Raw genomic sequence first — 22,943 nt, forward strand, 5'->3', positions numbered from 1 at the left:
GAGGCGACCAGGAGGGAGGGAACTGCAGCAGCTGTTGCTAGCACAGGGGCCGACCCACCCTGGTCACCAGGAGAAGCTTTGAGGTGCAGTGGGCCCAGGTGGGTTAGTGTGGCAGGTGGGAGACACAGAACTGTGCTTTTAAAAATCTGAGAAATGGGGCTGGAGAGTCCAAACCAGCGCTAGTATATGGAACTGGTTATATTTCAAGGCTTATTAAGATATATTTTTACCAATTTCCCTCAAAACCAAATCTGCGACCCCTTTGGCAGCAGCGATATAGGAAGGTGCTGAGAGGCATCATCTCAGACGGCGCTGGAGGAGGCCATGGTAAACCCCTCCTGTATTCTACCAAGAAAACCACGTGGCTCTGTGGTCGCCAAGAGTCAACATCCACTCGACAACTGCACAACATTTCCTTTTTTCCATTTGTTCACAGTACTCTGTCCGACAGCATGCACACAGAATGCCCCAATTGGTACAGGGCAATAGTTGGAAGTTTCCAGCATCAGAGTCAATTAAGATGCTTGTGTGGTAGGCCTCCTGCTCTTGCCTGCTCCTCCCAGCCATTCTGTGTCTCACTGGCCTGATGATCCACCAGAGTGTCAGTTCTTCACCTCTCCAACCAGTCCCTTCTCTCTCTCTAATTCTTCTCTCCTCCATGTTCCTCTCCAACTCTCCTCAGCTGTCTCCATCCCAGTATTCCACATCCCTTAACAATGATTGCTTAGCCCCCATTGCCTGGACATCGGCCACATTGATGGAGGTAGCCAAGCCACCACTTGAGTCCGCTGCTTCACCCGGCCTTCTTAGCTGGCGACGAATGTGCAACACCCAGAGATGGGGGTTTTCTGGAAAAGTTTGAGTTGGAAAGTGGCCTGCCAAAAAATCCAGTAAAGATTTCCATGCAGATTTTCCTCCTTTGCATAACTTCCTCATTCTTCTTCCACATTAATCTGCCTGGCCTATAAGGTCTGACAGAGAGGGGCCTTCTGTGCATGTCATCCCTAGCTAAAGCCCTTTTTTGGCAGCAAGAAGGGGTAGGGCTTTTTCTGCTATGGCCCCCTCTCTTTGAAATGCTCTCCCAAGAGAGGCTGGGTTGGCTCCCTCTCTCCTCTCTTTTAAATGACTGATGAAGACAGTTTTATTCATGCCAGTCTTTAGACAGATGTGTGTTAATTGGTGGTGGCTGTATTGCTTTTTATTGCTAACTTTGCTTTTGTAAGCTGCCCTCAGAATTTTGGTAAAGGCGTGAGATAGAAATATAAACAAATAAATGAAAACTTTTCTCAGAAAACTTAACGGTACAAATGTACCTGGTGTCCTGAATATATTGTGATCTGATTTAGAATGTTACGTAACCTATGTAGTTTTTTTAAAACACCCCACCCTATTAATGCCCCACACTGTTTCTCAAAGGTTTTCCAGTAGCCAATTAGTTGATCTGAAATATTTGATTAGAGAGGATAAATGAAATATTTGATTAGAGGGGATAATCAGTTAAAGGCACTTAATGTGGTTAAAGAGCTTTATGCAGGAAGAAATTAGTTTTATTGAAATATTCAGTAAATCAGTAAAACCCATATATACTTTCTCACACACTTCCTAGAGAGAATCGCCTGAAAAATAATGAATTCTTTGGAATTGCCAAGGTTGCCTAATATTGCTTTAGCATCCATTCATTGTTACTAATGCATATTTTGAAACAATGGTGGAGATCCAGACTAAGTTATTCACTAGTACTACTCAATATTACTGTAACGGACTGCTGAATTTCAGTAGGGTCACTAGGAGTAACTTAGTTCTGACACTCGGCCATTGGATTTTTAGAAATGGAAACTTTTCCATGGGAAGAAAAAAAAAGTATAGGGAAATGCTCAGTTTTGGGTTCCCTCCCCCCAATAGAAAACTTTCAATCTCACATTCTGACAATTGCTGTGACAGTTGCTCAGAGCTGTTTGGATGGGGCAGTATATACATGTAATAAATAAATAAATAATAAAATAATGTCCGAGGTTCATTTGCCAGCCTCTCAGGTAGCAGGGCTGTGAAATGCCCCAATCTACCTGGAAAGCCACTACCAGTACCTGCTATAGGGTAACATTTGCTGGGTGAGAAGGTCATAAGTACATGGGAAAACAAATGACTTTTATCTGAAGGTTCCAATTTCAATCCCCACCTGAGAGCATCTCGAGTAGCAGGGCTGAAAAGACCCCCTCTGTGCCTGAAATCTTGGAGAGGTTCTGCCTTATACCGAATCAGACCATTGGTCCATTTAGATTGCTATTGTCTGCACTGGCTAGCATCTGCTCTTCAAGTTTTCAGGCAGGAGTCTTTCCCAGACCTGCCTGATTGTCTCGGCTCTTGATGGTCAGAACTCTTCCTCAGGTTGACTTTTTAAATGAAAAGATCTGTGCGCTTCTCAGCAAGGGCCCAGTTTAAGTCTCTGGCTCTCTCTGATTCTTATGGCTTGTTTTCTTGCTGTTAGGATGAAGTTCAGATGGACAACTGGACCTAATTTTGCTAGTAGATTATTATCTGCTTGTCTGGAGGCTCCAATAATGAGCAATGTGTCAAAAAGGACTCTTTGGCCTTGTGAAACTGAGTAGTGCCCTCACGTCATCTTCATCCAGGGAATGAAAAAGTGGGCCTGTTGGCCCTGTTGGGAACTTCAATTGAACACAGACAAAAAATGGATGTGCAGCAAAGCTCAGCAGGTAAGGAACTGCGGAACATAGCAGGGAAAGGCCCTGAAGTCATGCAGGCTGCATGCAGTGGAGAATTCTGGGAAAGGGCAGTGCAGAAGATGCTGGGGCAAGACAAGGCCAGTTTGGATGTCCAGCACAACAGATTCAGACAGTTCCTCTACCAGGAGGCTGAGGGACCCCGAGAGGTTTGCAGCCAACTTCACGAACTTTGCCGTCTGTGGCTGAAACCAGAAAAGCACACCAAAGCTCAGATGCTGGACCTGGTGATCCTGGAGCAGTTCCTGGCCATCCTGCCCCCAGAGATGGAGAGCTGGGTCAGAGAATGCAGAGCGGAGACCAGTTCCCAGGCAGTGGCCCTGGCAGAAGGTTTCCTCCTGAGTCAGATAGAAGACCAGGAAGAGGACAAGCAGGTGAGAGCTTTTTATCTAGCTGGTTCCTAGGGGCAGAAAAGTTGTGCAAGGATATTGACTTAGAACAAGGAGCGGACCATTTCTCCCCCATTTTTCCTAAGGGCAGGGCTGAAATGGCAAGGCAGTAGACTTAGGCTACACATTAGGAAGCATTTCCTGACGGCAAAAGCTGTGTGACGGTGGAACTGTCTGTCTCATGCCGTGGTGGAGACTACTCCTCTACAGGTTTTCAAAAATTAGCTAGGCAGCCATCCGTCAAGGTGCTGCAACAGTTTCCTGCACTGAGCAGGGGACTGGACTAGATGACCTCCAAGGACCCTTCCCACTCTAATATTCCATGGTCTGTGATAGGGGTGTGTCCGAACCGGTCCGGCGGCCATTCTAAAGAATGGCCGAACTGCCGGACCGGTTCGGCCCTGGCTGGTTCGGGTCCGGGTGGGGGGTATGTCTTTAAGGGCGGGAGGGCTTGCTTATCCCTCCCGCCTCTTTGCCCCCTCCAGCGCCCGTATTTAACAGAATAACAGGGCGCTGGAAACCCGCCGCCCCCCCCCCCCCGCCGCGAGCAGATTTAGCCCAAAAACTACCGATACCACTGCCGCCGCCGCCCGCCAGCCCTCCCTCCCTCCCAGCTGCCCGCCCGCCCGCCTGAGTCCTCACCCGATGCTTTGTAAATAACGAGAGGAGCTACCGAACAGAGCTCTTCTTGCTAGGAAGTCCTGCAGCATACTGAAGCTTTGCGCGCGCATGCGCGCGCCGCAAAGGACACTGATCGCCGGAGGCCCGGTCTACCCGCCGGGAAAAGGCTGGGTAGACCGGGCCTCCGATCGCCGGAGGCCCGGTCTACCCGGCCTTTTCCCGGCGGGTAGACCGGGCCTCCGGCGATTGGCGTCCTTTGCGGCGCGCGCATGCGCGTGCGCGCAAAGCTTCAGTATGCTTCAGGACTTCCTAGCAAGAGGAGCTCTGTTCGGTAGCTCCTCTCGTTATTTACAAAGCATCGGGTGAGGACTCGGGCGGGCGCGCGGCTGGGAGGGAGGGAGGGCTGGCGGGCAGGCGACGACGGCGGCAGCAGTGGTATCGGTAGTTTTTGGGCTAAATCTGCTCGCGGCGGGGGGGGGTGGGGGGGCGGCTGGTTTCCAGTGCCCCGTTATTCTGTTAAATACGGGCGCTGGCGGGGGCAAAGAGGCGGGAGGGGTAAGCAAGCCCTCCCCGCCCTAAAAGGAAGGCCCCCCTTCGGTGCCGGTCCGGACTGCTCTGGACCGTGCACATGTCTAGTCTGTGATTCTATTCTCTGTGCTATCCTTACTGGATAGCAGTGCAGCTACAGGTGGGCCTCATTATCTGCAGGGCTTCCGTTCCTGCAGATTACCACAGGTAATGAAACCGCGGATAGTGAATCATTACAGGCAGTGGGATTGCGAGGGTTAGGTTCCCAGACTTTGAAAAAAGCACCAAAAAATTATTTTTTAAAACCCACAGAAGTGGGCCAAATAGTGCCCTACCATGCTCTGTGGGCCTTCAGGAGTCCAAGAATGCCTCCCCAGGTCACTGAAATTCCGTGAAAAATCATGGAATTTCATTCTTTTCATTTTTTAACAAATGAGCCACAAAATGGCAGCCGGAAATGACCTTGAAGGTCATTTCTGGCCTCCCCGACCCACGGATACATGGAATTAATCCCTTTTCTGGTGGGTTTTCCCCTGCATGTACCGAGGTCAGGTATCAATTACCCAGCCACAGATACCCAAAACCGTGGATGCTGGATCCGCATATATGGAGGCCCACCTGTATCTGGCATTCCTCCGGATGGGAGCTTCTTCTGTTGGTTGGCTGCTGAATGTGGTGGTTGGGTGCTTTCTTATCCCATGTAATTATCCAGGATGTGGGAGAATCCCAAGATCCACTCAAACCCCAGTTTTGGCCAGGGGAGTTTGCAGAATCGGGGGAGGCAGGTGAGAATTGGGTGGGGGGGCCGGTTAGAGGAACACTTTGCCAAGTGTTATTCTAACTTTTAATTATACTTAGTTTTAATTTTAAGTTTTAATCTGCTCTTAAATGGTTTTTTATTTTAATCATGTGTTTTTGATTTTAGTGTAAACTGGCCAGAGCCCCTTTAGGAAGGGCGGTCAATCAATCAATCAATCAAATAAATAGATTAAATAACTCAGGCCTGCACAACTTTGGCCCGCTGCGGATATTGGACTACAGTTCCTATCATCCCTGACTGTTGGTCCCTGTGGCTGGGGATGATGGGAGTTGTAATGCAAAAACATCTAGAAAGGCCCAGGTTGTGCAGGCCTGCTCGGACTCCTCACCTTCTTCCCTGCACGGGACCCTCCCCACTCTTTCAGATTCAGGGGCCGTTCGCGAAGGAGGTTTCTGATTCCTCTGCTTTGGAGAAAGATGCATCCACTCTGTGTCAGAAGCCACTCTTCGGAGGGATCTCATCTAAGGATCAGACTCCAGACTCCTCACTGGGTAAGGGAAGGTTCATTCTGCTTGCACTTCTGGGTGTTGTGAATTTCCCAGGAGAAATTCTGATGCTCTCCATTTCTCACGGATGCTTGAAATTCATGAGCTGCTATCATTCTCCTGAGTTGAGGCCCTTGCACTTAGGAATGGAGAGCTGGTCTTGCAGTAGCAAGCACAAATTGTCCTCTCTGCTAAGCTGGGTTTGCCTTGGTTGGCATTTGGATGTGTGACTACATTTGAGCACTGTCTACTGTGAGACATTCCCCTTAGGGGATGGGTCCATAGCTCAGTGGTAGAGCATCTGCTTTATATGCAGAAGGTCCCAGGTTCAATCTCTGGCATCTCCAGAGAGTGCTGGGAGAGATTCCTGCTTGAAAGCTTGGTAAGCCTTGGCAAGTCAGACAATACGGAGCTAGATGGACCAAGGGTATAAGAGATGGACTCGGTATAAGACAACTTCCTATGTTCAACTCCTCCCCGAGTTAATCAACATTGTTTAAAAAGCCTTCCTCTTCCATGTTCATTTTCTTCACAGGCAATGGAATGACACCTTTGCTACTCTCGACACACTCTACTCTTTGTCACGGAACAGAAACAGCTGCTGTACAGTTAGCTCAGGTAGGGGAAGCATTATCAGATAGAATATTGCAGAGGTGGTTTGTGGGTCTTGGCCTTTGTTTGGGGGCCCTAAACATAATCTGTTTCTCAGCTAGGCAGAGGTACAAATCCAGATCCAAAGCCCTGTTCAGTCCCAAAGCTCACTAGGAGACTTTGGGCCAGTAGCTGTCTTTCTTATTTGTTTGTTTGTTTGTTTGTTTGTTTGAAACATTTGATATACCGCCCACTCCGAAGACTCTGGGCAGTGTACAAAAACGTGTAAAACAAGACACAATACAAAAGGGGAACACATAAAATCAAAAAATCTCAATAAGAAAAACCGTGTTAATGGAATAAGCAAATGCAGTGGAAGAGACTAATGCACATACTCAAAAAAAGATATACTCAATCCATATATTAATGTATCAATATCACCTAGTTAATGCTGGTCAGAACAGCCATATATTAATATCAATTTCACAAAGTCATAAATGATCATAAAGTATCACAGAATGTAAGTACATGAATAGGGCAGGAGAAATACATACAATATGGGAGGATAATAGTCAATATAACCCATCGTACATAAGCCATATGTAGACCAGAAAAAGCAGATGTTTAAGGAGGAGAAACTAAGCTCCTATATGGACCCAATGGGTAAAGTTTCTGATGTTTCCTTGGTAGGTCATTCCCATTCACGTAGGAGATTAGATAGTCCTCATGGGTCACTGAAGTAACAAAGAGTTATAATATGCTTGATTCCAGATCCAAAAACTTTAACAGCTGGCTGAGATGGGTGTATTCAAACGTCCAGAAATGTATGATAATAGTCCTTGAAAACTGCCTAGGTATCAGTTTTTTTCGCCACTGCTTCCTCACGAAGGACTATGGAAATAGAAACACATCATTGTCTGCTACAATATAAATAAGTTTTACAACATACAACAGTATCTTTAAAATATAAGACAACATAGTGTCTAATTAACAGCAAGTTCCATACTCCCATGATATAATACTAAATTTTACTTAGAGGTAATTCTTCAAATGTTCTGTGATACTTTATGATCATTTATGACTTTGTGAAATTGATATTAATATATGGCTGTTCTAACCAGCCTTAACTAGGTGATATTGATACATTAATATATGGATTGATTATATCTTTCTTTGAGTATGTGCATTAGTCTCTTCCACTGCATTTACTTATTCCATTAGCACGGTTTTTCTTCTGTAAAACAAGACAGCATTAAAATTACATTCTAAATAAAACTAAAGTAACTAACTGAGGGGGGAGGGGAAATAGGTAAACTACAGGGTAAAAGCCTGGAGAAAAAGAAAAGTCTTCAATAAAGATTTAAAAACCGACAAGGAAGGAGCTAAACGAATCTTCAGGGGAAGAGAATTCCAGAGAAATGGGGCGTTCACATCTAGCCTACCTCACAAGGCTGTTGTGAGGATAACATGGGGACAAGCCACATTTATGTTGCCCTAAGCTGCTTGGAGAAAGGGAGGGACACAAATGGGATAAATCAATGATAAACAAGATTTCCATTAGGAAGACTTATTTAGTGATTGAAATAATCCTATCCTAGCCCTTCTTGTGCCTGAGGCAGATTAAAGTAAAGTAATGCCGTCAAGTCGGTGTTGACTCCTGGCGACCACAGAGCCCTGTGGTTTTCTTTTGGTAGAATACAGGAGGGGTTTGCCATTGCCTCCTCCTGCACAGTGTGAGATGATACTTTTCAGCATCTTCCTATATCCCTGCTGCCCGATATAGGTGTTTCCCATAGTCTGAAATAATCCTATCCTGTCTCTTCTTGTGCCTGAGGCAGATTACAGTGACATTAAACGACCCGATGTTATCTTCTAGAAAGAAGCCATTTCAACCGTTGAAAACTGTCGTCTTTAAAAAAAAAAAGTAGCCTCAGATGCTGGTTGTAGGGTCTGCTTCTTTTCTCACACATATTTGTTAGAGATGTGAAGACCTGAGAGAAAACTGGTGGAGGATGGGGTGGCGACTGGATAAAACCCCACAGGTCCCCCGCCCCTGGAAATAAATGGGTTTCCCCCCAGACCTTTAATCTCTAGTATTTATTTGTATCTCATCCTTCAAGTAATTATCCAGGGAGGCATGGCGGCGGGGGGGAAGGAGAACTGCATAAAATTCAAAATAATGCAGGATAAAACCAATATGAGTTGAGACTTAACCCAAGCATTTTTTCAAAGCCTTGGGGAAACAAAAAGATCTTCACCCAGTGCAGAAAGGATTATAGCGCAGGCACCAGGCGAGATTCTCTGGGGAGAGCATTCCAGAAGAGGGGCCACCCCCAAGATGACCCTCTCTCTAAGCATATGGAAGTCAGAATCGTTCAGAGAGATGCTCAGTTAACCTCCAGACTTTCAGGGCTGGTCCACATTTCCACGATTACTTTTCTTCAGTGACATGCCAGAGCTAATGACGCTGGTTCTCCTCCTCCTCCTCTCCCAAATGGATTTTTAAAAGGAAGTCTGATGGAGAGGAATAGGTGGCCTAGAGTGTCCCATGGGTGGCCTGGCTCTGCAGCCCTTCAAAGGCTCTCTTGGAATTTGTGAATGAAGGAGTGTTTTCTTCACCCTGTCCCTGGGATTCTCCTTCGGTGTGATTTACTGTTAATAGGGAATGTTTCCTTAACTTTTCAGGGTCCCGTGACTTTGGAGGAGGTGGCCGTGCATTTCTCAGAGGAGGAGTGGGCTCTGCTGGATCCTGCCCAAAAAGCCCTGCATGGGGATGTCATGGAAGAGACGCGTGGGAATGTGGCCTCTCTGGGTAAGGGTCCCTCTTTGCGCTCTGTTTGTAGTTGGGGAAGGCATGAATTCCTTTTCTATGTTGCAAGAGAGGGCCAGGCCAAAGTGAGAAACCAGCATGGGTCGTAATGGTCTGAACGGTAGTTACTTTCTTATTAACCATCCTGGCATCACCAACAGCGCCAGCAGCCTCGACAGCTCGGTAGTATGGCTCCCAGCATACTCGGGATGTTGGAAAGTATCTAGGCCATTCTCAAAAATCGATTTTTGGAAGTTTGAAATCATCTGGTCTCCGTTGCTCAATAAAATGTCCTTTTTGTGTTGTGACACAGAGGTGTAATGAAGCTCAGTTTTCAGTTCCACTCATTGTAATCAGCACTGTAGGGTGATTTGCAGCAGAGCACTTGAACAGAATCCAGAGGGACTTGTATTGAGTGGGGGAGGAGAGAAGTAGTATGTAATTCCTCCTGCTGTGAGATCATGGAATGCAGAGCCAATGAAATAAGGAGGTGAAGAATGCTGAGAGAGAGCAAGGAGAGTTGAAATCTGTCGGGGACAGCTGGAAGGAGAGAAGGGAACTGAAGAGAAAAGAAAGAAGAGGAGGAAGCAAGTATGCAAGAAGGCAAAAAGAAGGGAAGCGTGAACATAAGATTTACATTTATTGTTATTTATAGTTAAATTGATATACTGCCTTTCATTAAAACAATCCCGAGGCGGTTTCAATCCCATAGAAACCAACTTTTTATGAGAGATGGAGGCTGTTATCATGCAGTTAGCATCATGCCATTTTGCGGCTTTGGTCACTCATGATTATTTGGTCAAGCAACCAATTAATCCATCCGACAAAAATCATTTTGTGCATATTCATTTAGACCTTGGAGTGCTTTCCAGTCAGCCATGCCTCATCCATAGCTGAACCCTCTGTACTTTATGTTACCGCTTGAGGGCTTCAGGTGGGAGAAGTGTGTGCATTGAAATGATACCCCATGGAGAAAATACCAGATGTGCTAAGCAAGCATCAAGCGTGTTGGAGTGAAGGCTATGCTGCAGCCTGCAGACCCCCCCCCCCAGCAGACTCAAGTGGTACAGTCTAGGACAGGCCTGCTCAACTTTGGTCCCCCAGTTGTTTTTGGACTAAACTCCCATAATCTCCAGCCACAGTGGCCAGGGATTATGGGAGTTGTAGGCCAACATCTGCAGGAGAGCCGAAGTGAAGCAACCCTGGTCTAGCAGCAGCTGGGCTGCGTAAGAGGTCTAGAAGTGGAAGCGGATGTGTATTATTATTTTTCTCTAAAGTATTGATTTGGGTGTGATCCCAGATTAAAGGCCTCTTTCCCTGCTTTGTGCTCATGGCTGGCCTGCTAATGTCCACCCGAGGCAGCAGACAACCTCCGCTGCCACCCTAAACCTCAAGCAGTATGGGAGGAGAGCTGGTCTTCTTTTAGCAAGCATGAATTGTTCCCTTTACTGAGCTAGTTGCATTTGAATGGGGGATTATATGTGTGAGCCCTGTAAGGTATTCCCCTTAGGGGATGGGGCTGCTCTGGGAAGAGCATTTAGGTTCCAAGTCCCCTCCCTGGCGGCATCTCCAGGAAAGGGCTGAGAGAGACTCCTGCCTGCAGCCTTGGAGAAGCTGCTGCCAGTCTGTGTAGACAATACTGAGCTAGATGGACCAGTGGTCTGACTCAGTATATGGCAGCTTCCATCCCCCACTGCCACCCTTGCTCTCACTGCCTTTTGAAAGGGCAGTGCTTCCCTACCCCCTGTCTTTCGGAAGGGCAGGCTTGGACAAGGGGGAGTAGGTAGCAGCTTCTGCCATGACCACCCCCAGGTAAGGGGCGATTACATGGATCGGGTGGGGAAATTGGGTAGAGATTGGGGTGGGGTGGGGCAAAACTGGCATGCAGCGGCTCACGTCCCATGCCGTGTCCCACAGGCGTTTTGCACACCGTGGGCGCTGCTGCATGTTCCAAATACAGATTGCGCAAGCTTGGAGTTGCGCAGATGTTGACATCGCCCAAGGGAGTCGCGCAATCGCGCAGTCGTTATTTCCGACAGTTCAGCAGTCGTGCCGCTTCCTGGCACAATTTCAGCATCTGCGCAAGCGTGCTCTGGCACAGTTTGCATTGGAAACATGCAGCAGAGCCTGTGTGTCGCGTTGCGGTGTGTGAGCTAGTGTGTACTGTGCACCATGAGTGGGCAAAGATAACTCGAACCTGATTGCAGGGAACTTTGGGACTGACACAAGGAATTACTTTTTCACACAGCGCATGACCAATCTATGGAATACTCTGCCATGGACACTAGCATGGATGGCTTTAAAAGGGGCTTGGACAAATTCATGGAGGATCGGTCTATCAGTGGCTACTAGTCTGGTGGCTATAGGCCACCTCCAGCCTCGGAGGCAAGATGCCTCTAAATATCAGTTGCTGGGAAGCAACAGCAGGAGGGAGGGCATGCCCCCAGCTCTTGCCTGTGGGCTTCTCAGGGGCATCTGGTGGGCCACTGTGTGAAACGGGATGCTGGAGTGGATGAGCCACGGGCCTGATCTAGCAGGGCTGTTCTTATGTTCTAAGGATAGAGATCCAGTTAGAGGAACTGGGAAGAGATTGTGCACTCTGTGTGCTGTTAGCATGGGGGCAGGTGGAAGGTTGTTGGTGGGTGCTGTCTCAGCCAGGGGTGCCAGGGGAGCTTGAAGCAGGTCTGCTTCTCTTTCAGCAGATTTCTCTCTCTCTCTCTCTCTCTCTCTCTCTCTTCCAGCAGGTGATGAGTGGGATTGTGAGAAAGATGGACCACACAAAGTGGTATTAAAAAGAAACTGGTTTCAAGAGACAAACGAGAGCTCCAGAAGTCAAAAGAGACCCAGAAATCCAGGGGGGAACCAATCAAAGAAGCGGAGGAATAAATCCATTGTTTTCCAGCATGGCGTCTTGCATAATGTTCCAATTCAACCAGAAAAGCAAAAAGGCAAGGAGCAGAGTGTCTGCTCAGTGTGTGGGAAAAGCTTCAACCACAAATGGGAGCTTAATATCCACTGGAGAATCCACACAGGGGAGAAGCCTCATAAATGTCTGGAGTGTGGGAAGAGCTTTGCAAGGAGCTCGCAGCTCACCACTCATCGAAGAACCCACACAGGAGAGAAACCCTTTAAATGTCTGGAGTGTGGGAAGAGCTTCAAAGTGAGCTCCCAGCTTAGCTCGCACCAAAAAACCCACACGGGGGAGAAACCATTTAAATGTCCAGAGTGTGGAAAGGGCTTCACTAGGAACACGAACCTCACTTCTCATCAAAGGACACACACGGGAGAGAAACCGTACACGTGTTCAAAATGCAGCAGGAGCTTTTGTGACAAATCTGCCTTTAATGCACATCAGAGAATTCACTTAAGGGATAAACCACACAAATGTTTGACGTGTGGCCTGACCTTCATTCGGCCTTCACAGCTTACTGCCCATGCAAGAATCCACACTGGGGAGAAGCCATATCAGTGTCTGGTGTGTGGAAAGAGGTTCCATCGGAGCTCCATCCTGACTTCCCACCAGAGAATCCACACCGGCACCAAACTCTACCACTGCTCAGAATGTAGCAAGGGCTTTTATGACAAATCGCGCTTCCTTCGACACCAAAGAATCCACACGGGGGAGAAATCGTACGTGTGCCTGGAATGTGGAAAGAGCTTCAGCAGAAAGGCATATCTCATCTCCCACCAAAGAACACACAGAGGAGAGAAACTGTATAGCTGTTCAAAATGTGATAAGTGCTTTCCTGATAAATCAGGCTTTAACACACATCGGAGGATTCACTTGCAGGTTAAGCCCCATAAATGCTTGGCGTGTGGTCGGAGTTTCAGTTGGCGCTCACAACTTATTTCCCATGAAAGAATCCACACAGGGGACAAGCCATATACATGCCTGGAATGTGGAAAGACCTTCAGCCAGAGGAAATACCTCTCTTCCCATCAAAGAATCCACAGAGGCGAAAAGCCACATAAATGCTTGGAGTGTGGAAAGAGCTTTTACGACAAGTATAAGCTTAAGAAACATCAGAAAGTTCACAGACGGGAAGGAGGGACCATTATTTCTTGGAGTGTCGAAATGGCTTCAGATGGCGCGCCAGTCTTATGCCCCATTGGAGAATTTGTACAGGAGAATGACTATATAAAGTGTGAGATTGAGTAAGAGCTTTGTTGCTAAATGGCCGCTTATTTGACTCCAGACAATTCACACGGGAGTCGCTTGGAGGGTGGGAAAAGCTGCAGTCTGAGCACACACTTTACATCAAAGAATTTAAAAAGATGAGCAAGTCTCTTAATTGCTCAGACTGGACCAAGACCTTTTTACATTAAATCTCACGGTAATGGAGTTCTCCTCTTCACTGGCAATGGCTCACGGAGGTCATAAGGACAGCATTCCCCACACCTTAGCTTCCAGTATTTCATCTCTCTTGGTCTGCAATGTATGCTTGTGCCTTATAGAGTCCTCTCAGCACTTCCCAAAGATTAGTCAAACCACTGTTATCAGCTTCCTTTCCATTTGCTAGGGCAGTGGTTCCCGACCTGGGTTCCTCCAGATGTTGCTAAAGCACAACTCCCATCATTCCCAGCTACACTTGATTGTGGCTGAGGGTTGAGCAACATCTGGAGGAACCTTGGTTGGGAACCACTGTGTTAGGGTAATATCCAGAGTAAGACGTGCACAAGCAAAATGCTGCTGCCTACAGAGGAAGCAGGAGGACGCCTTTGTTTGCCCACAAGTCCAAGGGGCATCTCTTTCATGGGCACAGAGGGCTGCTGAGGGAAGGGGGAGATCAGCGGAAGTCGTTCCTCCCTGGTATGCCAGCCGAAGACCAGCTCACGCCTAACTTTTTCTGGGTCTCAGAGTACGGCCTAAGGTAGGTGGGCACACCTTCAGCCCTTCGGATGTTGGACTGCAACTCCCACAATCCCTGGCTATTGTCCACTGTGGCTGAGGATGATGGGAGGGGTAGTTCAGAAACAGTGGGAGGGTTGGAGTTGTGCAGCTCTGGTCTAAGGGCACATGATACAGCCACCTAAGCAGGCCTTGGTAAGGCCAGTGCCTAGATGGGAGACCCTTTGGGGATGAGAATGTAGCTCAGTGGTAGAGCAGCTGTTTGGCATGCCGATGGTCCCTGGTTCAATCCCTGACCTCTAGGTAGGGCTGGGGAAGATAGGCCTTACTCTGCCTGAAACCTTGGAGAAGCTGCTGCCAGTCAGTGTAGACGATACCGAGCTAGATGGATCAATGGTCCAATTCGGTATAAGGCTCCTTCCTCTGAATCTTACCACCTTGTGCTTTAATTTTGTGCCTGTCAGGGATGTAGCTGCAATTGAGTAGGGGGCGGGGGCTAAATGTTCCTGGGCCCCTGAGGAAGGGGGTGCCTGCCAGCTGCGTGGTAGCTTTCTCTTTCCTCTCCCCATTGTGCCCTTGAAGAAGAAGACTGGGGCGACAGGACCCAACTTCATTTTTTGTGCCAGGGCCCACTGTAACCTTGTTACACCCCTGATGCCTGTATTTTTTCTTCTTCTTTGCATCGTGATTATATAATTTTGATGAAAAGTGGTTCTGGTCATTGGATTAGGGCCCTAACTATGCCTAGCTTTTCTAACTGACATATATTAAAGATGATTAGTGACTTAAGAATTGCTTTGATCTTGTGGTTGGTACTTTGAGTGGTGGATTTTAATATACCTACGATTCACATAATGGCGCAGCAGGGAAATGCTTGACTAACAAGCAGAAGGTTGCCGGTTCGAATCCCCACTGGTATGTTTCCCAGACTATGGGAAACACCTATTTCGAGCAGCAGCGATAGAGGAAGATGCTGAAAGGGATCATCTCGTACTGCGTGGGAGGAGGCAATGGTAAACCTCTCCTGTATTCTACCAAAGAAAACCACAGGGCTCTGTGGGTGCCAGGAGTCGAAATCAACTTGACAGCACACTTTACCTTTACCTTACTGTTGTTGTTGTTGTTTTAAGGCCATTTTTAAAATTTTATATTTCTATCAAAGAGCCCAGAAGATTTCTATCAAAGAGTACATGGTTACGTTTATCCTCAGAACAAGCCTGTGAGGTAGGTTAGGCTGAGAGATACGTGACTGACCCAGATTCACTCAGTGGGTTTTATGACTGAATGGGGATTTGAACTCGGGTCTCCCTAGTCTTAGTCCCAAACTGTAACCACTACACCATGCTGGCTTTCCTGACTTGAAGGTGTTGAAGTTGCACATCTTTTCTTCCAGTTTCTCAATCTTGGAGTTCTCCAACCTTGCTTCAGGTTAAAATTATTATTATGTTATAGGGCTCACAGTCAACACTCACCCACACCCACTCACAGTAGACAATAGCAGCAGCAACTGCTGGAGAGATGCAGTGCTGAGGTGAGATCTTGGACAGTGTTCTCTTTTTTTTACAGAGATTGCCAGATGATGTTGTCCACAAATGCCAGAATCCCCAGCTGCAATGGCTTTTGCTTGGGGATTATGGGAGTTGTAGTCAACAACATCTGGGGATCCCTGTTAGAGGGAACACTGATCTGGACACACTTCACTGGGAGGAAGTCCCTTTGCAGGACTGACTTCTGAAGAGACTGCATAGGATCATGCTGTGCAATAGTTTCCTCCATTCACATTGCCTGCATCCGGCATGCCAGCTCCCTATTTAATATCGTTGTATTTTTTATTGAAGGTTTATTACTGTTTTTCTCTTTTAAAATATCTTTATAAATATATGAGAAGCAGAAAGCCTGCCAGCAGATTGCAGAGAAGCAAAATGAGTTCTTTGCATCTGTCTTCATGGCAGAGGATACTGACCATATACCCATTATGGAACTGACTTGGAGGCTGAAGAGCTGGGCCAATTTGAGGTGACGAGAGAGGATATTTTAAATTATCTTGAAATACTGAAAATTAATTGCCAGGGTTAGAAGGCATCTACCCAAGAGTTCTGAAGGATCTCAAATGTGAAATTGCTGATCTCTTAGCACAAATATGCAACTTGTCCCTACAATCAGGCTCTGTCCCAGAAGACTGGAAAGTAGCTAATGTGACTCTGATTTTCAATAAGGGATACAGGGCGGATCCAAGAAATTACAGGCCACTTAGCTTAACTTCTGTGCTGGGTAAATTGATGGAAAGCATACTTAAGGACAACATTGTTGAACATATAAAAGAACAGGCCTTGCTGAAGGAGAACCAGCATGGTTTCGGCAAGAGCAAGTCTTGCCTCACTAACCTTCTGGAGTTTTTTGAGAGTGTCAGCAGGCTTGTGGATAAAGGTGATCGAGTTGACACAGTATACTTGGACTTCCAAAAAGCTTATGACAGAGTTCCCCACCAAAGGCTCTTGAGTAAACTTAGTAGTCATAGGATAAGGGGACAGGTTCATGTGTGGACTGGTAAGTGGTTGAAGCACAGGAAACAGAAGGTAGGAATAAATGGATAGTTTTCACAATGGAGGGAAATAAGTGAGGTCCCCCAGGGATCGGTACTGGGACCAGTGCTCTTTAATTCATTCATAAATGATTTAGAAGTTGGGATAAGCAGCGAGGTGGCCAAATTTGCAGATGATACTAAGCAATTTAGGGTAGTGAAATACACAGGAGATTGTGAGCAGCTCCAAAAAGATCTCCCTAAACTGGTTGAGTGGGTGACAATGTAAGCAAGTGTAAAGTGATACATACTGGGGCAAACCTCACCCGCCCCCGCAACTTCACATACACACTGATGGGGTCTGAGCTGTCGGTGACTGACCAGGAGAGAGATCTTGGGGTTGTGGTGGACAGCTTGTTGAAAAGGTCAACTTAGTGCATGGCAGCTGTGAGAAAGGCCAATTCCATGCTAGGGATCATTAGGAAGGAGATTGAAAATAAAAATGCTAATATTATAATGCCCTTATACAAATCTATGGTGGAGCCACATTTGAATACTGTGTGCAGTTCTGGCCTCCAGGGCAACCCACAGGATCAGGGGCCTGGAGCACTTTGCTTATATGGCGAGGCTAAAGCATCTGGGGCTTTTTAGAGACCTGAGTTCAAATCCCCATTCAGCCATGATACTAGCTGGGTGACTCTGGGCCAGTCACTTCTCTCTCAGCCTAGCCTACTTCACAGGGTTGTTGTGAAAGAAAAACTAAAATATGTAGTACACTGCTCTGGGCTCCTTGGAGGAAGAGTGGGATATAAATGTAATAATAATAAATAGATGTATTTTATACACACACACACACATACACTCTTGAACTCCTATCAGAGACACAAAACGTTTTTATTTCATGCAGCAGATGAACACAGCATATAGACCAAAGATTCTCTTGGCCTCCAAACAAGAATAGAAAGATGATTCCACAGTGCAATGATTACTAGCCGTGACCAATGTTCCCTCTAACGGATTCCCAGATGTTGTTGAGTACAACTCCCATAATTCCAAAGCAAAAAAAAACATGGCAGCTGTTGATTCTGGGTTGTGGTCAACAACATCTGGGAATCCCTGTTAGAGGGAAGACTGGCCTTGACCCCCATATTTACTCAGCTCTTCCACACAGCTACAGTTGTCATTGTTCAAGTTGACTGGTTCTAGAAAATTGTTTTTGCCTCTTCAGTTCTTACTGCTGTATTCACCCAAGTTGACTAGCTGGATGGCAGATACGGGTAGGATCGAGTCAGAGGTGCTGGAAAGGCCTGAATTCTTCATTCATTCCCCTTCTGAGTTTGATCTGCAAAGTGGGGAAAGAGCAACAAGACATCCTTAGGCCAGAGCCCAGAGGCAGCCCATTTTGGTGCCTGAGAGAATATGTCCAAATGGTGTCCCCACCACTCAGTGTGTGGACAGCTGTAACCATAAGCTTGGCATGAATGATGGGTGACCAACCTGAAACTCCCCAGCTGTTGTGGGCTCACAACTCCCATCATCCCCTGCCAAAATAAATTCAGGTGGGGGTGATTGGAGTTGTAATCCAACCATGGCTGGAGAGCCTCAGGATGGCCACCTCCGTCACAGATGGACAATATGCCGCCTTTTCACGATACTTCCAGATCTGCTTCCTCTGATGAGGCACCTCACTGTCCAGTGGAAGAGTCAACTCATGGTGGACAGAGAAAGATACTTCTCTGGGATTTGTTTTCCGCTTTGCTGTATTCTGCTACCACTTTTGCTATCTGTATTTCGTCTTTAGGATGTTTGATTGCTGCTGCTATTCTGCTCTGATTGTGGTTTCTTTATGCTATATTCCTTGCAATTTTTATCTGGCTTCCTGGAGTCTGGAGAGAAAAGTGGGCCACACATTTTTAAATAAATCCATACGAACAATATGCCTCCGCATCCACCTCTCCCTGCCCATCACACCTTCTTAGCACAGTCACTTCTTAGCACAGTACCAAAGGCGTCTAGAGAGCAGTAGAGCAGAGTGGGCTGAGAGAATAGGCATGTTTTTGCAGCTGAGGGAGAAGTGTGTGGAAGGAGACGAGGCTGGGATCTGTGGCTAGTGGTGTAGCCCACGCCAGGCATGGGGTGGAGTGGCTGTGACATGCGAGAGGATCTTGGCGGGTCAGCAGTGGTGAGTGGGAAGGGGACATAGATGATGGGGAGCGGGGAGTTGCAAGGAGGTGCTTAGGCCTAGGAGAGGGGGCACAAAGCAAACAGACACACGGATCAAGAGTGGATCTAGCAAGAACCATTAAGAACGGGATCCCCAGAAGGTGTGAGATTACAATGCCCATCACTCCTTGCTAACAAAATCTGGGGACACACGGTTGGAAACGGCTCTTGTAGAAGTTTACCACTGCTGCAACTGACACCACTGGGGCTATCACTGCCCCACTTCCCCATCCAAACTGGTGATTCAATTTGGGGATGTGGCCTAAGCACCTCTTGGGTGGAGGAGTTCATACCTCCTTGCATAACCAATATTTCTTCACACTGGAATTAAGCCAAGTCCATTTTCTCCATTATTTTAGCACACAGAATTGCTCCTGCAACCGGCTGTACCGCCAAGGTCATAAGGGTAACTCAGGATGTTCTGGAAGAATTTCCAAGCAGGGTCGAACTGGATTTTTAATGGGATATCTTCTATTTGCTTGGCAGTATACCTATAACTTTCCTTCAGCTATACAGGTGGCCCTCATTATTCACGTGGGTTCCTTTCTTGCCTATAGGCACGAATACGGAAACCGTGAATACCGAAATCTTAGCCCTATGGGAATCCAGGGGTTAGGTTCGTACATACACAGAAAGGGCTAAAAACACAGGAGGAGGCAGAAATAAGAGAAATAAGGTACTGTGCCTTGCTCTCCAGCAATGCCCCCAACAAACCCCAATTCCTCTGATTTTTTTGTGAAAAATCATGGGTGGTTGTCTTTTTAAGCAACAAAATGGCTCTGCATTGTAAGATGGCAGCCAGAAATGACATCGGAAGTCATTTCCAGGTCATTTCTGGCCACTCAGAACTACGAATAGGTGGACTTTAGCCTATTTTTATACTGCAGATAAAGAAATCGGGTCTCTAAGACCTGTCGGAAACCCTGATTGTTGAAACTGTGGATAATGAGGGCCACCTGTATACCTATACTTCTATATACCTATACCTGTATACCTCTGCCTTTCCTTCAGCTGTAAAGTCAAACAAATGTTGTTTTTTAAATCCTCTGATCTATATCTAGTAGGCAGAGAATTACTCTTTAAAAACTGGGTTTCCCCAAAACTTTCCCAGTAACATCAAGGGGAGAGAAAATTGGCAGGGGAGAAACATTAGAAGTAAACAAAGTAAATCTTGATGTAAGTTTTGGGTGATATAAAAATGATAGATAGATAGAGAGGGAGAGAGCGAGCTGGGAGATCTGGTGAGATGCAATCTGTGTTCATACTCTACCTGTGCTGCAGGGGGCGTTGTACTCCGCCATGGCAAATTCATCTGCAAACACAAGGGAAAGGGAGAACATGGTTGGAGAGAAAAGAAGTGTGTTTCCCCTGCATTTCCCCCACTCCCCTGTCAGCTTCCTGCACTAGTATTCAGCGGCTGACATCCAGACAAATGCCAAAGTACACAACAAAGTTGCACACCCACAAGACCACAACGTCGCACTCCTGAAATTGCAGTCTGTTATTTTTATTGCATCACTGCACACCTTCACCAATGTTCCCTACAACCTCAATGGATGGACAAAGAGGTTTTCCAGCAGGCGCACACGACAAGGGGTGTACCTTGCATCCCCATTGCTCAAGCACGTGGATGCTCACGCTAGTGCAACTCTGGTCTGGAGTGCAAGGTGCAGACTTAGCAGAACTAGCTGGCACAACATCCTTGTAGTTGTGCGGCATGTTTACACCAGCGCTGTGTGAGCCCAGAGATGTCGGCACTGCTGCCAGCCCTTATCCTGCTTCAGAATGTTGTTCTAAGGATTAGTTTTCAGGAGACTTGTAAACATTTAATAAATGGTAGGCTGGTTCTCATGATGGTAAAGTGGGTAGGACAAACGTCCTTCGGGAACTGTGCACGCTCCTGATATTTGGTTGTCTGTCAACAGACCACTGGTCCATCTAAATCAGCATTGTCTACACAGACTGGCAGCGGCTTCTCCAAGCTTGCAGGCAGGAGTCTCTCTCTGCCCTATCTTGGAGGTGCCAGGGAGGGAACTTGGAACCATCTGCATGCTTGCATATTCTCATCCCGCAAGTGGAGTATCTTGCGTTGCTCACACCTGCAGTCTCCCAGCATTCAAAGGTGGAGCATACGCTGCCAGAACCTGCACCCGACTCCCACATGTTCACGTCTCCCTCCTCCTATCTCGGTTTTTGCAGACAGACACAAACTGGGAGTACCCCATAGCTCCTGAAGCTGGTAACTGACACTTGCCAGTTTCCCATCCTGAGAACAGCCCCAGCGGCTGACATACAATGCAACATTCTATTCATGTCACAATATAACGTTTGCACAGCTGGACACAATATAACATTCACACAGCAGGTCGCAATATAACATTCACAAGAGCGCTGTTCCACGGAATGCAAGAAGTGTGCAACTAAATGCACAATTCTTGCATTTAGGGCAACAATGCTCTTGCACAACTGCACAAACGCTACGTTGCGATGTGCACATAACTTTGCACAGCATGCCGGCCAGTACCTGCAGTACTTCATCCCTCTCTCGCTCACCTGTTTCATAGTAGTCGTAGACTTTGACCAAGGCAGGCTTCAGGCCCTGGATAGCCACGTCTTGCTCCACTGTGAAGGAGTAACTCTGCGTCACGTTGCTCACCTGTGGAAGGCATTGGGATCATGTCAGGTCTGATCGGGTTAACAAACACACCCGCAGAACACTGCACGGGCTCAAGGCAAGAGTGCCCCCAGGTAGGTCTCACTTCAAGATTGGCGAGAGAGAGAGAGAGAGCAAAGTGCAGCACGCACGTCTGTGGGTGGAAGGTGTTGGGGGAAGAGAGCAAGTGAGCCTGCTACTAGAGCTCAGAAAGCGGTGGCAATGAGATCGCGGCTCCATTCTTGAAGCTCCACCCTCTGCCTCTGCCTCACAACAGTGGTGTGCCCAAAAGGTAAGGCCGCCAGGTGATGGGGATTAGACCCAGCAGGCAAAGAAGGCAAGGCCAGAATCTATGCCGGGAGAGGGGGCCAGGATGCAAGGGGAGGGAAATACAAAGAGGGCAGCAGCAAGGAGTCAGGGCCAGCAATGGAGCCAGGCAGATACTGTAGGCGGCACAGGTGGGTGTGGGTTGGAGGGGATACCCACACTTGCCCCCCATGGCACAGACACCATCCAAGGCTGTTGCCTCACCTCCTCCCAGCTGGGGGAGTCACCCCTGCTGCCTCCTCAGGTTTCCACACTCTGGATGCCCAGGTGTGGCAGGGTGGCCCAGTTGAGGTTCATCAGCTATGGTTAGAGAAATTGCACCTGGGGGCAATGGGGGCTGTGGTCCAACAATTGATTGATTGGTTGTGTGTGGTGTGGTGTGGTGTGGTGTGGTGTGGTGTGGTGTGTAATCCCAAAGGAAAAGAGAAGGGTGGAAGCACTGCCAGGGAGACCAGAAATGAGAGGGGACCCTCAGATGCCTCACTGTGGTCTTGACTAGGCCCCATATAGCCGGGTTCTTCAGTATAAGGTCCAAGGGCCAGTGGTGGCCCTCGTCAACCCTAAGTGTGGCTCCCTGACTGGCTGTTTACCGGGCCGAGGTGAAGCTATGGACAAAGCCGAAGATTAAGACCACAAGAACAGCCCCTCTAGATCAGGCCCAAAGCCCATCTAGTCCAGCATCCTGCTTCACACAGTGGCCCCCCAGATGCCGCTGGAAGCCCACAGGCAGGAGTTGAGGGCCTGCCCTCTCTCCTGCTGCTACTCCCCCGCATTCTGCACACACAGTGCCCCCAGCACCATGTGGAGGTGACCGTTGCCACCCTACAGTGCTGTGCTTTGCCCAGAGCCAGGAGGAGCCTTGAAGGGAATCGGAGCTCTCCTGAGCCTCAGCACCATCTTGGGAGGCATGCACAGAGAGCTGGGAAGGGTAGCCCTTCCTAGGGCTTGCCTCCTAGAGCTCTCAAGCGAGGGCTCCGTCTCTCTTAAAGGGCCCTCCCAGCACTGTGTGGAGGTCAGAACAACGGGGAGCAGCTCTCAGACCGAAGAATTTTCGCCAAAGGGACCCCCGCTTGAGAAATAGTGACGATCACTGCACTATGCAATCGTGATCATTCTCATATATTGCTGCTGCTGCTACTTCTACAACTAATAATACTACTAATATACTAAATACTTCTATGGTGGATCTGTTAAAGAGAACAGGAAGGCTTCTGAAGGTTCTCTCTTGTCTCCTTGTTGGTGCTTCCAACCTTCTCTTTTCCTTTCGGATTACGACTCATTATACATGCACAACTCATACAACTTCACTACCATAGTTAGACGACAGTGACCATCACCTTATAAGGGGTTATGGGAGTTGCCATCCAACAATACGATGAATATTTA

General features: G+C 47.6%; 2 protein-coding genes and 1 non-coding gene across 10 annotated transcripts in view; 2 read left to right on the top strand and 1 right to left on the bottom strand.

Moving 5' to 3' along the window:
* Positions 1 to 14,625, top strand: part of LOC128348182 (zinc finger protein 436-like) — a 24,074-nt gene extending 9,449 nt beyond the window's left edge. For 2 of the 4 annotated variants that reach the window (XM_053303893.1, XM_053303891.1), the window contains exons 2-6: positions 2,486 to 3,115; positions 5,464 to 5,590; positions 6,120 to 6,202; positions 8,861 to 8,987; positions 11,726 to 14,625. In XM_053303893.1, coding sequence (XP_053159868.1) covers positions 2,690 to 3,115; positions 5,464 to 5,590; positions 6,120 to 6,202; positions 8,861 to 8,987; positions 11,726 to 13,143 — 2,181 coding nt within the window. In that variant the 5' untranslated portion in view covers positions 2,486 to 2,689 and the 3' untranslated portion in view covers positions 13,144 to 14,625. Of the gene's footprint in view, positions 1 to 10; positions 99 to 2,485; positions 3,116 to 5,463; positions 5,591 to 6,119; positions 6,203 to 8,860; positions 8,988 to 11,725 lie in introns of those variants that run through there. The other 2 variants (XM_053303892.1, XM_053303894.1) reach the window with 2 other exon arrangements.
* Positions 5,854 to 5,931, top strand: TRNAI-UAU (transfer RNA isoleucine (anticodon UAU)). Its single transcript has one exon. It is a non-coding gene; the product is annotated as a tRNA-Ile (tRNA).
* Positions 14,626 to 17,229: 2,604 nt separating the features above from the next.
* LOC128348179 (alpha-2-macroglobulin-like) overlaps positions 17,230 to 22,943 on the bottom strand; it is a 93,072-nt gene continuing 87,358 nt past the window's right edge. For all 5 annotated transcript variants that reach the window (XM_053303881.1, XM_053303880.1, XM_053303879.1 and 2 more), the window contains 3 exons: positions 21,131 to 21,233; positions 19,848 to 19,889; positions 17,230 to 17,696 (listed from right to left, as the gene is read on the bottom strand). In XM_053303881.1, the coding sequence (XP_053159856.1) occupies positions 17,671 to 17,696; positions 19,848 to 19,889; positions 21,131 to 21,233 (171 nt within the window). In that variant the 3' untranslated portion in view covers positions 17,230 to 17,670. The remainder of the gene's footprint in view (positions 17,697 to 19,847; positions 19,890 to 21,130; positions 21,234 to 22,943) is intronic.

The sequence above is a fragment of the Hemicordylus capensis genome, chromosome 2 (genome assembly GCF_027244095.1).
Source record: "Hemicordylus capensis ecotype Gifberg chromosome 2, rHemCap1.1.pri, whole genome shotgun sequence".
In the NCBI taxonomy this organism is placed as follows: domain Eukaryota; kingdom Metazoa; phylum Chordata; class Lepidosauria; order Squamata; family Cordylidae; genus Hemicordylus; species Hemicordylus capensis.